The 17,428-nt window shown below is 38.8% G+C and overlaps 1 protein-coding gene, 1 long non-coding RNA gene and 1 pseudogene across 5 annotated transcripts in view; 1 reads left to right on the plus strand and 2 right to left on the minus strand.

Moving 5' to 3' along the window:
• LOC137721308 (uncharacterized) overlaps positions 1-164 on the minus strand; it is a 39,265-nt gene extending 39,101 nt beyond the window's left edge. For all 4 annotated transcript variants that reach the window (XR_011066623.1, XR_011066621.1, XR_011066620.1 and 1 more), the window contains exon 1: positions 17-164. This is a non-coding gene — a long non-coding RNA (uncharacterized lncRNA). The remainder of the gene's footprint in view (positions 1-16) is intronic.
• A 3,351-nt stretch (positions 165-3,515) lies between these two features.
• LOC137719805 (SKP1-like protein 21) lies at positions 3,516-11,677 on the plus strand (annotated as a pseudogene).
• Positions 11,678-12,630: 953 nt separating this feature from the next.
• On the minus strand, positions 12,631-15,715 carry LOC137721271 (receptor-like protein EIX2). The gene is made up of 2 exons (XM_068460374.1): positions 13,067-15,715; positions 12,631-12,956 (listed from the first exon to the last, which is right to left on the minus strand). The coding sequence occupies exon 1, from the start codon at positions 15,713-15,715 to the stop codon at positions 13,070-13,072; it is 2,646 nt and encodes an 881-aa protein (XP_068316475.1). The 3' UTR covers positions 12,631-12,956; positions 13,067-13,069.
• Positions 15,716-17,428: the final 1,713 nt, after the last annotated feature.

Here is a 17,428-nt window from a genome sequence, read left to right on the forward strand (position 1 = left end):
AGTTTGAATTACTCACCATTGTCGAAAATTCGAATGCAGTAATGGAGGAAGAGTTGCAGAGAGGAACTCTGTTCAGCTAGTACTAATTCTATTTACTGAAAAGAGGATGACGATTTTTGAAGTGGAAATAACCAACCCTACACCCGCACCTCAACCCCACCCCCCCCTTGGGGGCAACCATACCTCCCCCCAATCTGCAGCAAACACGCGTCCCTGTCCCAGAACCTTACCCGCCCTCTCACCTACTCTCCCTGTAATCCCGCACCCAAATCCCACTCTGTCCACCTGGAACCCCTCCCGTCAACCCTCTCTCTACCTGCAACCCATCAACGCCTCTGTGAACCATGCCTCTGACGACATCGACAGCAACCACCCCTAAATGCAGAATGACAAAAGTGCCTCCAGATGCTATCCGTTGGATCTGGATTGAAGCGGGCAAAAGAATCATTTCGACTCTTTCGGTGCAACCCAGCCCAACACATTGAACAACCCACTTCTGAAGCCCAACTTGGCCCAAAACCAGCAACCCAAAATAGGCCCGAATCAGGCCCAGGGCACCCAAACCTACGGGCAATATTACCCTCCAAACTTTTAGTAATTACCCCAGCCCAACACAGATTTGGTGGCAGCAGTGTGTAAATAAAGAAAAATCAAGGGGCAAAAATTTGACTGTATCTAAGCTACAGTTAAAATCCTTCATCAATTTTAGAATAGATAATGTTACTTCTTGAATGGGAGATATGTCAATGTATATTCCATTTATTGTACCCTCCTTGATTGGCACGGCCCACTTCCAAAATATGTAAATTTACATTATTATTTATAGAGTTAAGTACAAAAAACTACTTCAACTATAAGTCAAATGACACTTTCATACCTCATCTTTTAAAATTGACAATGTCATACCTCATCTTACGAATTTGTGTCAATGTTATACCTTCCGTTAGCTTGGCCGTTTATTTCTCAGTTAAATGCTGACGTGGCTTGATCCGGGACCCATTTTTATTAAAAAATTAATACAAAAATTATTAAAAACAAAAAAAATCATTTAATATTATTTAAATATTAAAATAATAATAAAAAAGTACATAAAAAATAAAAAAACATTAGCCATCATCTTCCCTCTCCTTTCGTGCATCTCCCCCCTCTCTCTTCCCCATCATCTTCCTGCAACCCAGAAAAGAAGAAGGAGAAAGAAGAAGAAGAAGAAGAAGAAGAAGAGAAAAAAAAAAAAAAAAAAAAACCCAAACCAAACCAAACCCAGTTCATCTCTCCTCCCCCCACCACAAACCCAACCCCCTGCAACCTAGAAAGGAGGAGGAAGAAGAAGGAAACAAAAAAAAAAAAAGAAAAAAAAAAAACAACAATGGGAAACCCAGTTCGTCCCCCCTGCAGAAGAAGAAGAAGAAGAAGAAGAAGAAGAAGAAGAAGAAGAAGAAGAAGAAGAGGGAAGAAGAGGGAAGAAGAAGAAGAGAGAAGGGAAACAAAAAAAAAAAAAACAGCAGCAAACCCGTCCCCTCCACCCACCCAACTTGCAGAAGAAGAGAGAAGGAAAAAAAAAAAAAAAAAAACAACGGGAAACCCTTCACCCACCCACCCAACCTGCAGAAGAAGAAGAAGAGAGAAGGAAGAAAAAAAAAAAAAAACCCAGTTCGTCCACCCCCCTCGCACCCACCCTCTCCCCTCCACACCCATTCCCCCCCCCCACCCCGCCCCGGGCGCCCCCGCCGCCCATTTTCTCCTCGCCCAGGAGAATGGGTTTTTTTTCTGCGTTTTTTTTTTTTTTTTGGGGTTGTAGGTAGTGGGTGCGAGGTTGGGTGCAGAGGGTGGGGTGCGAAGGTGGGGAGGTTGGGTGCGTGGGTGTGGGGAGAAGAGGGGGTGAGGAGCAAGGAAAACAAATTGGTTTTTTTTTTTTTTTTTTTTTTTCTCTTTTGTTTTTTTTGGGTTCTAGTTGCAGAAGGGGGGAGAAGATGAAGATGGGGAGAAGGGAGAGAGGGGGGAAGGGACGAATTGACGTTGGTTTTTTTTTTTTTTTTTTTTTTAATAACTTTTCTTTATTATTTTAATAGTTAAATAATATTAAATGATTTTTTTTTTGTTTTTAATAATTTTTCTTTAATTTTTTTAATAAAAATGGGTTCCGGATCAGGCCACGACAGCATTTAACTGAGAAATAAACGGCCAAGCTAACGGAAGGTATAACATTGACACAAATTCGTAAGATGAGGTATGACATTGTCAATTTTAAAAGATGAGGTATGAAAGTGTCATTTGACCCATAATTGAGGTAGTTTTTTGTACTTAACTCTTATTTATATCTTTCGGCAAAGTTGAATATTTTATATCCCCATTAGCATACTTTGCGGTCAGCCAAGAATATAAAATGCAAATTTCAAGGCATTTAATTGCTTTTGTTGATTCATAACACAGTATGTGTGTATGTATATATATATATATATATATTTTTTTTTTTTTAGAAAAAAGATGCTTAAATGAGCTTAGTGTCGTGAAAATCAGGCCTAGTATACATAGTAGTGTTTATACTTTCACTAAATGCACATGTACCATTCGTGTTTCAGTCACAATGAAAATTTTCTCCATATTATAAGGTCTCATGGTAATTAATCTCAGTCACAATTGTGCTTATGATTTTTATCATCAAAGTTTGAGTAATTGGTACCAGACAGACATTTAAAAACTGTCGTTTATGACCCTTTTTGTACTAGTGGTATAATCCAGCAACTTTGGAGCATATAGGATCTAAGAAAACGGACTTTGTTTTTGGAACTAAATTCTAACTTATATCAGTTGACTCTTTAGAAATCATCTTATAGTTACAACTTGGTAAATATTTGCTATCCTCTACAACCATGACAAGTAAGGAGGAGGCTTACGGTCGCAGATGGAAGTGCGGGCATTGTTAGCATGAATTGAAATTCCAATTAGATGGATTCAGAGAAGGAAGAATGCACAGAGAGAAATGGAAAATGGCAACTGCTTCTCTCTCACTCTGCAAGTCACAAAGGAGTGATTCACTTTTTTTTTCATTGATGCTTGCACACATCTCTCTCTCACACAAGTCGTGGGGAGGGAATATTACTGTTAGGGAATTGCTGGATCATTCTCTCACTAGAACTTGATCACAGCCACTCATTTAGCTAATAATTAGGATCAAAAGACACATGGCACTTATGGCTTTATATGCTAGAATTTTACACTTGGCAATCTTTGACACAAGTGGATACACCATTTGAAATCAAAACTTATTCTAATATTATCAACTCACAGCTTACAATTCAACACTCCTCTTTAAGTTTTGAACTGATTTCACACCAAGCATGTTTCTGAGATAGTTGAACCGATCATTGGTTAGAGCCTTAGTGAATATATCTGCCACTTGCTCATTTGTTGGACAATACACTTAGTTAACTATCCCTTCTTGCAATGCATCTTTGATGAAATGGTATCTCGTGTCAATATGCTTCATTTTCTAGTGGAACACATGATTTTTAGTGATGGCAATTGCAGTTGTGTTGTCACACTGCAATGGTGTTGCTTCAGTTTGTAACTCCCCAAAATCTTCAAGTACGAATCTGAGCCAAATGGCCTGTGCAGTGGCTTCAGAGACACTAATGTACTCTGCCTCTGCTGTGGAAAGAACTACATAGTTTTGTTTCACAGAGGCCCATGAAAATACTCCACTGCCAAAAGAGAAAGCATAACCAGAAGTGCTTTTACCATCATCAACAGATCCTCCCTAATCATTGTCACAAAATCTGATTAGCATTGCACTCTTACCCTTCTCATACTCCAAGCCATAATCTAAAGTGCCCTTGATATACCTTAGCACTCTTTTGGCAGTACCAAAATGCTTGTTTGTAGTACTGTGCATAAACCTAGCAAGGAGAATAGCAACATACATTATATCTGGCCAAGTGGCAGTAAGGTATAACAGACTTCCCACAATTCTTTTACATTATTCCTCACTTGCAGGTCCACTGCCATCATTCTTGCTTAGCTTATCTGATGAAAAATACATTCGAATGAACACAAAGTTGCTCTGTGAGTTGACTACAGCTGCTGACAGCCTCCAGTTAAAACCATTGGTGGATCTTACTAGTCGTGCTCTTGCACGAATAATTGAAGGGAAAACACGTGAGGAGATACGTGAAATATTTCATCTCCCTGATGATCTTTCAGAGGTCTCCGATGCTTGAGATATCTGTGTATGCTTAGCAAAAACTTGGTGTTTCTTTGTTGTTTTTAACACCACTAAGAATGTTGGGGTTTAAAAATGCTTCACTACTTGGAGAGGTTTATCTTACAAAGAAAAATGTAACACAGCGGAATTGATAGGCAAGAGAAAGAAAGAATTCTCAAAGTATTACACAAGGTTTTTATTCACTCACAAACTTAGAACAAAAGGAAACACTCAAACACTCTTAGAAGCTTTGTTGCTTCTTCTTACTTCTTACTTGACACTCTCACTTCTTGCTACTTGCTCTCTTGGTTGTTCCAAATGGTGTGGATGCCTTCTCCTTTTATAGGCATGGATGGAACCTTGGAGAAGCATGAAAACATCATGCTAGAGATATCTAGATAATTCCACTACCTTCCTAAGCTAGAATTATCTACACTAATCTTGTATGTTGGTGGAATCCTCACCATTCTTCTAGACTCTTCCACCAACTTGAACTTTGCTAGAATTCTCTAGCATGTGCATGGATCTTTCTTTGTGTATGGGCCGGATCAATTATCTTTGGGCCAAGACAAGATTACAATTCAACATCCCCCCTTAATCTTGTCTTGTGACGCCAATTGAGTTTCTTAGTCTGACAAAGTCTTCTTGTTTGAGTGGCTTGGTGAATATGTCGGCAACTTGGTCTTGAGACTTCACGTATTCCACTTGCACATCCTTTCTTGCAATGCACTCTCTTAAGAAATGATAACGGGTATCTATGTGTTTGCTCCTGTCATGGAATACTGGATTCTTTGCTAGAGCTATTGCAGACTTGTTGTCGACATAGATCTTTGTTGGCTCTTCTCGTCGCATTCTTAATTCTTTCAGCAAGTTTCTCAGCCAGATTGCATGGCAGACACATGAAGTAGCAGCTACATATTCAGCTTCACAGGTAGAGAGAGTGACAATCGGTTGCTTCTTCGACATCCATGTGAATGCAGTGTCTCCCATGAAGAACACAAATCCAGTAGTGCTTTTTCTATCGTCGGAATCTCCTGCCCAATCACTGTCGCTATATCCAACAAGTTTGTAGTTATCAGAACTTGAATAAAACAAGCCAAAGTTAACAGTACCTTTGAGGTATCGAAGAATTCTTTTGGCCGTTTTCAAATGTGTAGTTGTGGGATTCTCCATGTGGCGACTGATTAATCCGACAGCATAGAGAATATCTGGTCTTGTGCAAGTCAAGTAGCGCAAGCTTCCAACTAGACTTTTGAAAAATGTTGGATCTATGCTTTCTCCTTTGTCATACTTGGTTAGTTTGACTCCGCACTCCATTGGCGTGCTCACGGGCTTGCAGTCGTCCATTTTGAACTTTTTCAGTATCTCCTTTGTGTAGCTTTCTTGGGAGATGAAAATTCCTTCTTCGTTCTGCTTGACTTCAATGCCTAAGTAATATGCCATCAACCCGATGTCGGTCATCTCAAATTCTTTGGTCATCACTCTCTTGAACTCTTCAAACATGCTTGGATTATTCCCGGTGAAGATTAAATCATCCACATATAAGCACACAATCAAAATATCTCCATCTTTGACTTTGACGTAGAGAGCATGTTCATGAGGGCACTTGATGAAGTTGTTTTCTTGAAAGTACTTGTCGATGCGACTATTCCATGCTCGTGGCGCTTGTTTTAACCCATAGAGGGCTTTCTTCAGCTTCAGAACTTTGTCTTCATGCCCTTTGATCTCATAGCCTGACGGTTGCTGAATGTAGACTTCTTCTTCAAGGACTCCATTTAGGAAGGCGGACTTCACATCCATTTGTTGAATCTTCCAACTGTTTTGAGCTGCCAAAGAAATTAGTAATCGTATAGTTTCCAACCGAGCAACGGGTGCGAATACCTCATCATAGTCGATTCCGGCTCTTTGACTATAGCCTTTCGCCACTAGTCTTGCCTTGTATCTTTCGACCTCTCCATTGGCATTTTTCTTTGTCTTGTACACCCACTTGACTCCGATGGCTTTGTGTCCTTTCGGAAGAACAGTGAGTTCCCATGTATCATTCTTCTGGATTGCTTCAATTTCTTCATCCATTGCTTTCCTCCACTTAGTATCTTGCATTGCTTCTTGGAAGTCGACTGGTTCACAATCAGCAAAGAGACAGAAAAGTGTAGGATTATCAAGTCTTTCAGCTACCTCATAAAGATCTCGTATACTTCTTGTGCGTGGTACTTCTCTTTCATTTAGACTCCCACTTGACAATGCTGATGCTAATGAATTACCATGATTGGTTGATGTTGGTGAAGCAGGTGGAGTAGTGGATTCTTGTTGAACCTCTTTTGCTTGCTCCATCATCCCTTGTTCATTCTCTTCTTCAAATTGAGGAAAGAAGTGAAGATCACCTGCATGCGGGCCAAAATCCCATTCTCCTTCTTCATCGAACATCACATCTCGACTGATCACCGTCTTCCCATTGTTTGGATTATACAGCTTATAGCCTTTTGAATTGGTGTCATAGCCGATGAAGATGAACTTCTCACTTTTGTCGTCGAGTTTGGTTCTCCTCTCGTCTGGTACGTGTACATGGGCTATGCTTCCAAAAACTCTTAGATGAGAAATACCTGGTTTTCTTCCACTCCATGCTTCTTGTGGGGTTTTTCCCCACACACTCCTTGTTGGAGACCGATTGGATAGGTAGACAGCACATGCTACAGCTTCTGCCCACAATTCCTTAGGCAATTTCTTACTTTTGAGCATGCTTCGAGCCATGTCGAGGATGGTTCGATTTTTTCTTTCCGCCACTCCATTTTGTTGAGGGGATCTTGGAACTGTCAAAGGTCGACGAATTCCATTTGCTTCACAAAACTCTTGAAATTCCTTCGAAGTGAATTCTCCTCCTCGATCAGATCTCATGGCTTTGATCTTGCAACCACTCTCCTTTTCTACAGCGGCTTTGAACTTCTTGAATGCTCCAAAGACTTCTGATTTCTGCTTCAAGAAATACACCCAGGTTTTTCTTGAAAAATCATCAATGAAGAGAAGGAAATAATTATTTTTACCCAAAGAGCTTGGTTTTATTGGACCGCACACATCGGTGTGAATGAGCTCGAGTGGCTTCTGGGCTCTTGTGGTCGACTCCTTTGGAAAGTTTTTCCTGAACTGTTTCCCAAGTAAACATCCTTCACAAACTTGATCAGGGTGGCTGATGCACGGTAAGCCTCGCACCATCTCCTTCTTAGATAATAACTCCAATCCCCCAAAGTTAAGATGCCCAAAACGAAGATGCCAAAGCCAAGATATGTCTTTGTAACATATCTTAAGACACTTTGCAACATCGTTTTGAATGTTCATGGGAAACATTCTATTTTTTGACATTTTCGCCTTGGCAATTAATCTTCCTTTGTCATCTCTAAGAAAAAGGATATAATTTTTCGTATGAAAATCATAACCTTTTTCTAAGAGTTGACCCAAACTCAAAATGTTGCTTTTCATATTGGGCACGTAGTAGACATTTGAAATTAATTGGTGACCGCCATTTTCCAAGGGAATAAGGATGTTACCTTTTCCTTTTACGGGTATTTTGGATTCATCTCCAAAAGAAACGTTGCCACTCACTGATTCATTGAGCTCTACGAAGATGCTTCTTCTTCCGCACATGTGGTTGCTGGCGCCGGTGTCAAGGTACCATGTATAGTCTTGGTCTCCATCATTGTCCTTTCATGCTAGTAGCACAACACCATTCTCTTCTTTCTCTTCTTTCACATAATTGACCTTCTCATCAAGTCTGTTGTTTGGAGCTCTACATTCCCAAGCATAATGCCCAAACTTTTGACAATTATAGCATTGAACTTGAGATTTTTCATACCTTGAGTTTGAGCGTCCTCTTCCGCGACCTTTTGTTGAGCTTTCTCCTCTTTCGTAGTTGCTATGGTTGTTTAAGTTCCAACCACATCCACGCCCATGTCCACGTCCGCGACCTCGACCACGACTTCTTCCGTATCGGCTTCTCTCGTTGTCGAAGCTTTCTTCTTTCTTCTTTGGCTGAACATGCGTCTTAAGGAGCTGCTCATCATTCCCTTGCCTCTTCTTATGTTTCTCTTCATATGCTTGTAGTGAACCCATTAATTGCTCTATACTAATTTCTTCCAAGTTTTTAGTTTCTTCAATCGTCACGACAATGTGCTCGAACTTGGGGTCCAACGAGCGTAGTATCTTCTCCATAATTCTAACATCTTCTAACTTTTCTCCGTTTCTTTTTAATTGATTGGAAACGGCTAAGACTCTTGAGAAATAATCAGAGATTGATTCAGACCCTTTCATTTGTAGAGATTCGAACTCACCTCTTAATACTTGAAGACGAACCTTTTTCACTTGTTCGGCTCCTTTGTAAGAGGTTTGAAGCTTCTCCCATGCTTGCTTGGCAGAGGTTGCACTCGAGACCTTCTCAAAGCCATTGTCATCTAATGCTTGGTAGATAAGGTAGAGAGCCTTCTTGTCTCTCTTTCTTGAATCTTTCAAACTCTCCTTCTGGGGTTGAGACAGAGTAGCTTCATCTTCTGGCTCAGTGTAGCCTTTCTCCACGACTTCCCAGACATCGTGTGCACCCAAAAGGGCCTTCATTTTGATACTCCAATTATCGAAGTTGTTGCTGTCGAGCACTGGAACTTGGAAGGCTGCCATAGCATTGCTAGCCATAGCTCTGGTACCACTTTGTTGGGGTTTAAAAATGCTTCACTACTTGGAGAGGTTTATCTTACAAAGAAAAATGTAACACAGCGGAATTGATAGGCAAGAGAAAGAAAGAATTCTCAAAGTATTACACAAGGTTTTTATTCACTCACAAACTTAGAACAAAAGGAAACACTCAAACACTCTTAGAAGCTTTGTTGCTTCTTCTTACTTCTTACTTGACACTCTCACTTCTTGCTACTTGCTCTCTTGGTTGTTCCAAATGGTGTGGATGCCTTCTCCTTTTATAGGCATGGATGGAACCTTGGAGAAGCATGAAAACATCATGCTAGAGATATCTAGATAATTCCACTACCTTCCTAAGCTAGAATTATCTACACTAATCTTGTATGTTGGTGGAATCCTCACCATTCTTCTAGACTCTTCCACCAACTTGAACTTTGCTAGAATTCTCTAGCATGTGCATGGATCTTTCTTTGTGTATGGGCCGGATCAATTATCTTTGGGCCAAGACAAGATTACAATTCAACAAAGAAATCATCTTTGTGTATGGGCCGGATCAATTATCTTTGGGCCAAGACAAGATTACAATTCAACAAAGAAATCATCCAGGAAGAGAAGTTGGAGCCTTTGAAAAATTCAACTGACGATCCACGCATCCGGCTTTTGAATCGATTATATGCAGAAAGAGGAGGGAGCTTCAGGAAAGAGAGAAATTGAAGGTGATTTTGGTATTTGATGAATCTGAATTCAAAATGTATTTACATAATACGTTTTCTGGCTTTTATACTATGCTAAATAATATATCCTTCTTATTGGTAGTCATTATTGAACCTTCCATGCTTTTCAGAATGCCGAGCTCGAAGAAGAGCAAAACGATGATCGTTCAGTTGATGATCTCTTGTCATTCATTAATGGAGAAATTGGAGGTATACCTGGGTAATTGCTCTCTTATTCCTTGACTGCATAGTTATTGTTAATTGAGAAATTGGATTTATCATTAAGTAGCTTGTAGTTCCAACGAGCAAACTGCACAACGCACACTTGATACTAATTTTTTCAGGATTGCATTAGCCCACATTATACTATACTTGGGAGTACTTAAGATTCCTTTAAATGGGATTTGAAGTGTAGTGTCTTAGTCGTCTATTTTTACTTTATTTCCTTTTGAAGGCCTCATTGGAGGTAAGGAAATTATGTTTCACAGATTCTAAAGGGATTAAAACTTCCAAGAACAAAAAGAAGAATCGCAGGAGAAAAGATCTGCAGAAAAGCACGTGTCTATATGAGGCCAATGAGATCCATGAGGTTTGAATCACTAATTCGGTCTTGAACTTATAATTTCCGCTTGAGTTGTTAGGTAGCTAATTTTTCTTCATTTTTCTTTTTGTCCAAATGTTGTAGGTGTCGAGAAATCTTAACTTTGCTTGCCCCAGTGATGAACTCAACAAATTTATGGCTAGTTCTAGTTTGACATTAAAGCTACAAGATCTAAAGGATGATAGGGTGGAGGATATGATTGGGTTTGATGATGGTGATATTGATGATGAGATTGATCCGGCATTGAAGGAAAAAACTGATAGGTTTGTCTGCAAGTATTTTGGGTCATTACATGATTTGCAATATAATCTTATCTTTTTTAATTTTGGTGGATGAAAAAATATATATCACGTCGAGCAACATGTGGAAGAAAAAGTACGGAATTGAACTGAGTGGTAATAACTTTGTCGATGATGACTTTAGTATGAAAAGCTTAAGGAAACAGAATGGTGGATCTCATTATGGTGCAACTTCGTTGCTTTTTTATTTATTTATTTTTATTTTTATTTTTTATGAACGCAGTTCTGAAATTGAAGATATGCAATTGGAAGATGAAATTTGATACCTGCAAAAGAATTTCAAATTGTGATATGTTTTTCACGTCGAAGAGTTTGCTTATAAACTAAATAGCTATTAGTGTAGTGGTATTTCTCCACTTCTTTTTTAAACTGTCCCATGTTCAAATCCACTCCTCACCCAGCTAAGAAGATGACAAAAGTTGTGTAAAAAGGTTTGTCTGTGATAGAAATGAGTAAACATTGGGGACAATGTTTTGCCTTTGCTAGCTCTTTATGGTGGCTCTGACAGATGTTGGTTTTTGATTTTCTGTGTGTAATAGTTGTTTGGACATTTTAAATATATATTTGTTTATGTTTATAAAGAAAAAGAGCTCTCATTCTGGTCATCACCATTAAGCATCTGTTGTGAAACATGGTTCCACCCTCCCTCTCTTCTGGTTCTGCAAATCTTTTCTCTCTAGTCAGTATTTTTTAGTTTCTGATAAGGATGTAAATCGAAATTTCAAGTTGCGTCCTCCACCATGGTTCTGCATGTAAATACGCAATTTATAGAGACAAAACTTGTTCTTGCTGCTGTTACATATTTTCTTAAATCGTTGTTCAGGGAGGTTGAAGATTTTGCTCGGAGGTTAAATTCAGACTGGCCTGAAAGGATGCAAGAGATCCTATCTTTGAGTCAGGAAAGGAGGCCTGTACCATTTTCCATTAATGGAAACGGTTCTTTCAGAAGATATACTTGTATGCTCTCTTTCTCCTTACTTTTTTGTTCCCTTCTGAAAGCTTCTACCATTGTTTTTTTTCCTGATATATAAAACTCTTGTCACATAAGTAAATCTGTGCTAAGGTATTTTTGTTACTTTCTTTTGGTAAGTAAGGTTACAAATGCTTTACATGTTTCTCCTTTCAAATGGCTTTTGAACCTAATGACATGCCATGTTCCTTGAGACCAAGGGTGGAGGGCGAGTGCTAATCCCAGTGGGTCTGTGAAACTTACCTATGCAACCCGAAAAGAAATTGTTTTCACCATTCCTCCTTACTATATGATATCCATAAAGTATGTAGTTGTGGAGTGAAAGCTGGAAAGTATAATCTGCTTCCCTGTCTCCTACATGTGGTTTTCCAAAATCTCCTTCTTTTTTATTCCATGGGCTGATGAATATTATTCATTAGATTTTCTTTTCGTATTCCTGGTTATTCATAGTTGGCCGTTCTGTTTGTCATGTTATAATTTTATCAAGTGAGAGGAATTGATATTGATATCGATATTGCCCCCCTTCCCTGTTCACTTAGTTGGCTGTGCATTAGCTATTTGACTAGTGATATTCCCTCACTCAGACAAGCTTAATTCCACTAGTATTGTAACAATCCTGAATGTTTGATCAACGTTTGAATACATTGTATAACATCTCTTTCTTCTGAATCGTATGTTATTCACCGAAGGATCAGAACAAGAGACAAACATTAAACTCAAGAGCACTTATTCAGCATTACATTCCCTGTTACTCATCTTACCACTCGTGCATACAGGAGTACATCCAGAGTGGAAACGGCTCGAACAAAACTCTTATCGGCCAAAGGCTGGAACAATTTTGACCAGATGCTAACAGGCTACCAAGAGTTCCTATTCTCATTTATTTGGACCCAAACATAATTATTCTTTCCCTTCATAATTTAATCTTCTTCTTTTGTTGGGGTAATTAGCTGGAGTTGGATTTTGAGGGCAACAGTTTGTATGTTAGGGCAACAAATATATCAAAAAATAATACTTCTGCCTCTATTTTTATGGGCCAAACTTGTCCGTTTATCACGAGCTTGTTTGAGGTTACACGAACTGGTCGTCTCACTTATTTTGGCATTTGTTTAACAAGTTTAATATAGTTTTGAAATTTTAATTCATGTCCTTTGTTTAATGCCATTCTTTTTAGTCTCTTACACACAACTCTTCGATCCTGGCTTTCAATTTGGAATGCAGTTTATTCATCCATTGATTCATAGCAAATTGAGAAAAATTGAAACTAAAACCATAAATACTTGTGTGAAATTACAACTCGACAATGATCCAAATACATCTACCTCTAATGTATTTGGAGAAATTCCAACTTATTGTTACAAGTAATAGTAGAGCTCTTCATTCTGTAAAATCTCTTCCCCCATAACTTAAAAGTTATTGCATTCTTCTTCTCCTTCAGGCTCCTCAAACCGAAAGCGGAAGGGGTTAACATGAAGTACCAAACAAGACGATGAACGAGCTACAAAAATTCAGGTAAACCACAGGCGTTAGCTGTTAGCCGGGAGTTTAAAAGAGAAGAAGACATGTATGTTAATTGCAATATTATTCATTATGTCACAGAAAACTTACAGTTTATTCATCGGGTATTCTTCGTTGCCTGAACAATGTCACCCCGACATTAAGCCAATAATTCAAACCATTCAAGAGCTTGAAGTATGTGTATCTCCATGACCTATTGAATATCAAACTCCCACAAACTCCCCAGAATCCAACAACAAATCCAAGCCCCAAACTCACGTAAAATCCCGGAGTTATAAACCTGTCATTATTATCTTCATCCTGATTCCCAACCACCGGCTGCTTCTCTGGAGTTGTTTCCTCAGAAGGGCACGTCTGAAGTGGAATTCCACAAAGGAGAGGATTTCCGGCAAAAACAGAGGGCTCATAAATTTGAAGCTGAGATCCTATGGGAATCTTTCCAGACAGGTTGTTGTTGGACAAGTCCAACTTACCAAGGCCAGATATTCCAATGAGACTCGTTGGAATTGTACCATGTATTTGGTTGTTTGACAAATCAAGCAAATCTAAGGACTGCAACTTTCCGATATTTGGAGTTATTTGACCTGTTAAGTTGTTTCTTGATAGGTTTAAAGAAACCAACCCAACAAGATCAGTGATTTCACAAGGAATCTCTCCCGTTAATCGGTTACTTGACAGATGAATACTCTTTACAAGCCCCAGAATGCTTTTGTATTTGGACATCATGCCTTTCCATATCAAGGATGCTTCGTCATCATAACTATAACTCGTGAGAGAATTGGAGTTTACATAAATGGTATGAGTGATAGTTAGACTTGAACTTCCTCTTCGAGCCAAATTAGTCAAATTGTTGAGGCATTTGGGTATACTTCCGGAGATATTGTTCATCGATAAATCCAAAATTTGAATGCTTCTCATATAACACATTTGTAACGGAATGCTTCCATAGAAGTGATTAAAACGAAGGATAAGGATAGTCAAATTTGGAAGTCCATACCCTAACCATTCAGGTATCGGCCCTGATAAGTTATTATCTGCAACATCAAAAACTTCTAGGCTTGAACAATTGTTCAAGGATGAAGGCAATTCCCCCACAAACCCATTATTGTTCAGGTTCAACGTTCGAATAGAAAATAAAGAGCCCATTGTGGTACGAATTCTCCCCAAAAAATGGTTGTCACTCAAATCAAGAATTAAAAGATTTTTGAAATGGGTCCAGCAATCGGGAAGTTGTTCGTCTAAATGGTTGCTCGAGAGATCAAGCAACGTTAAATTACTTGCCTTCATTGGAAACAAGAAAGAAAAAGACCCTGAAAAATTATTGTGGGACAGATCAGGAGATGACGCTTTTAATAGGAATGGAGGGACTTGACCTTCCAATTGGTTCCAACTCAAATTTAGTAGACGAGGGTAACATAAAAAATCAATTTGCGAGTTTGGAATTGTTCCCCTAATTTGGTTGTTGGAGAGATCTACAAAATCAATTTCATGATGATGAGACAGCCTTTCCCAAAACCAACTTGGAAGAGTATCAGATATTCCTGCATTAGAAATATCAAGGACTGAATAACTTGTCTGAGTTTGAAGCCAATTTGGAAAATGTGGGCCCATCTTGCAAGACCCCAAGAATATGGAATCCAATTGGAAAGGGGGAACCCATTTAGAATGGAAGTTTAAGGTTAGTGAGGCAGAGGACAGACCAAGACATCTTAATTTGGAGAGACCCGAGAAATGACTTTCCGAAATCGTCCCTTGAAATTGGTTAAAAGAGAGATCTAGATATGCAAGAGAGCTCATGTTTCCAATGACATCGGGAAATAAGCCAGTTAATTGGTTGAAAGACATGTCAAGATGACCAAGAGTGGCATTGTATTTGGACAACCAAAGAAATATGGAAGAAGTGAGTTCGTTGGAACTAAGGTCAACATGAGCAAGAGATGTAGAAGAATTTATGTTAAAAAGACTAGTGGAACGAATTGCAGGAGAAGGAAGACTGCAATTTAACAGTGTCAAGTTTGTAAGTTTGGGGAGCTTACTAACCGTTTCCAACCAGTCAGGAACATTACTAAGATTGTTGTAACTCAGGTCCAAATATGTTAAAGAAGAAAGCTGAGGTAGCCATGAATTGAGATTTTCTACATTAGCAAAGTGATTGAAGCTGAGATCAAGATGTTGCAAGTGGGTAAGGTTTCCAACTTGACTTGGAAATTGACCACCAAAAGAAGCACCAAAGAGATCGAGGTATCTTAAACTGGAAAGAGAACCAATGAAATCTGGAAGTCGGATCCCATTGAAGTTTATCCACGAAAGGTCCAAATATTTCAAATGCTGCAACTCAATCAGTTCAGGATTCATCATCTTACCTTGCAAATAATATCGGATAAAGTGCGGGTGTCCTTTCTGATCAAATGAGCGAGTTCGATGGTAACGTTCCAATCCAAGATCAAGTTGAACAACATGGTTGGTACGGTTGCTGCAGTGGACGCCTACCCATTTGCAACAATCTTGCTTGTGTTCTTCTATTCCCCACGAAGAGAGGAAGTTGTTGTCATCCACGAGGCCTTGTTTGAAAGCAAGGAGTGCTTCTCTTTCCCTCTCAATGCACCGCATCACTCCTCCTGAAGAAATATTGTTGAATCCAAGAGAAGGGGAAGGGTTGACAACACATGGTAGTAAAATTACCACCACAATTAAAGCATAAAAGAGTTTGTTGAAGCATCTGATTCCGGCACCCTCCATCTTAATTCAACTAAATGCAATTGAAGAATAAAAAAGAAAAACTGTGGATTCAGGATTTTGATTTAGAAGTAGCCGAAAAATGGTCAGGATTTTTTTTTTTTTTTTTTTTTTGGGTTGGGTTGGGTTGTGTGGTCCATGTTGGCTGAGGGCATGGGTGGCTGTTGATGAAAATGTAGGATATGCATTAATGAAGATAATACGTACAACCATAGGATGCATATGGCTTCATTAAAAATCTTGCTGAGAATTTCAAACCAATCGAAGGGAAAAAGTGCGTTCCACACCAAACAATAGATGGTAAAAATAATATTTTTGTTATTCTTGCTCTATTTTTCACCGGATTGACTTGTCTTTTTGGTGTGAAATTGTTTTTTATTTTTATACAACGATATATATTTACACTATAAGAGTAAATATTGTATCAAACTCACAATTTTACAAGATTAAAATTTCACATGTGACAACCCATCCTTAGTTCTACGATTTTATCAATTTTAAAAATGTGAATTTACGAAAATACTCTAGAGGCAAAGATTTTGACCTCCGTTGACCATTGGTTTGAGAGACTTAGGACTTATTCTTTTAGCGTATCCTCGTAGTACTCATCACTACGAACGCATAGGCTAAAGCTGTTTACAAGTCCGAATTATAACGATATAGTTACGGACATTTGAAGTTGTTTTACTAATGTATGGATTTGAAAGCAATTAACTCTCACAATGTGGGAATTGTAACCAATCAGAAATTAGGGAGGAATGAGTGGACCAATCAGACAAAGGGCTAGGGACCAATTAGAAGAAAAAGGGGGCAGCCAATCAGGAGGGAGGATCTCCCTCTTCCCGTTGACCAGACCCATGACAAAACCGGTTTCGACCTGGTTCTATTTCCGACCAATTTCCACCACTTTTTCCAACGAAATTCACCCATTCTTCACCTGCTACTTCTATCTACCATTTCCGCCCAAGATCGAAGGGTTTTAAGAATCAATTTCGTGAGAACAACACTAGGGGGTGCGAGGGAACTTTGATGGCGATCCACCATTTTTGAAGCGTTTCTCTTCAATTACCATCACCAAAATACTCCTCAAGAGGTCATGAACAAAGCCCAATTAGTGGTTGGAGCGTCGGAGTTGATTTGAGGACGAATCAAGAACACCCAAATTCTAGAGTTCCGGCGGGTTCATAGCTATTTGGAGCTTTTTACGGCCAAATTAGACTTGATCACATGTATAAAACTTACTCTACTCATTGAGATCTTTATTTTTGTGAAATTTGAAAATTTTTAAAAATAGTAAATTTTTTAGTAAAGTATGCACCTTTAGCTAATTAAAATTTTATATACAACAGGTGGTTGATTCTGTCTAGTGGATAGACACTTTTTATTTTTATTTTTTTATAGATGAGTGATATTGTTTGTAATATTAAAAAGAACCCTAATATGCATAGGGAAAGCCGATGAGCCAAATTTAAATCAGAGAACATGAGTATGAACTCATCCATGACCAAAGCCCACACCAAAAGGTAGTTGGTTGAGGCCCAACGAGTTCGATGATTAGGATTAGTCCAATTCCACATCAGCATTGTTATTCCTATTTTTTCATCAAAGTGCATTTTCCAATCTTTAACTTCAGCAGCATTAACTCTTAAACCCAATTTAACAATTTGAATTAGTTTTTTAATTCTCCAATTTTCGCGAAGAAACTTCACACTGAGC

This window comes from Pyrus communis, chromosome 16 (genome assembly GCF_963583255.1).
Source record: "Pyrus communis chromosome 16, drPyrComm1.1, whole genome shotgun sequence".
NCBI classification, from domain to species: domain Eukaryota; kingdom Viridiplantae; phylum Streptophyta; class Magnoliopsida; order Rosales; family Rosaceae; genus Pyrus; species Pyrus communis.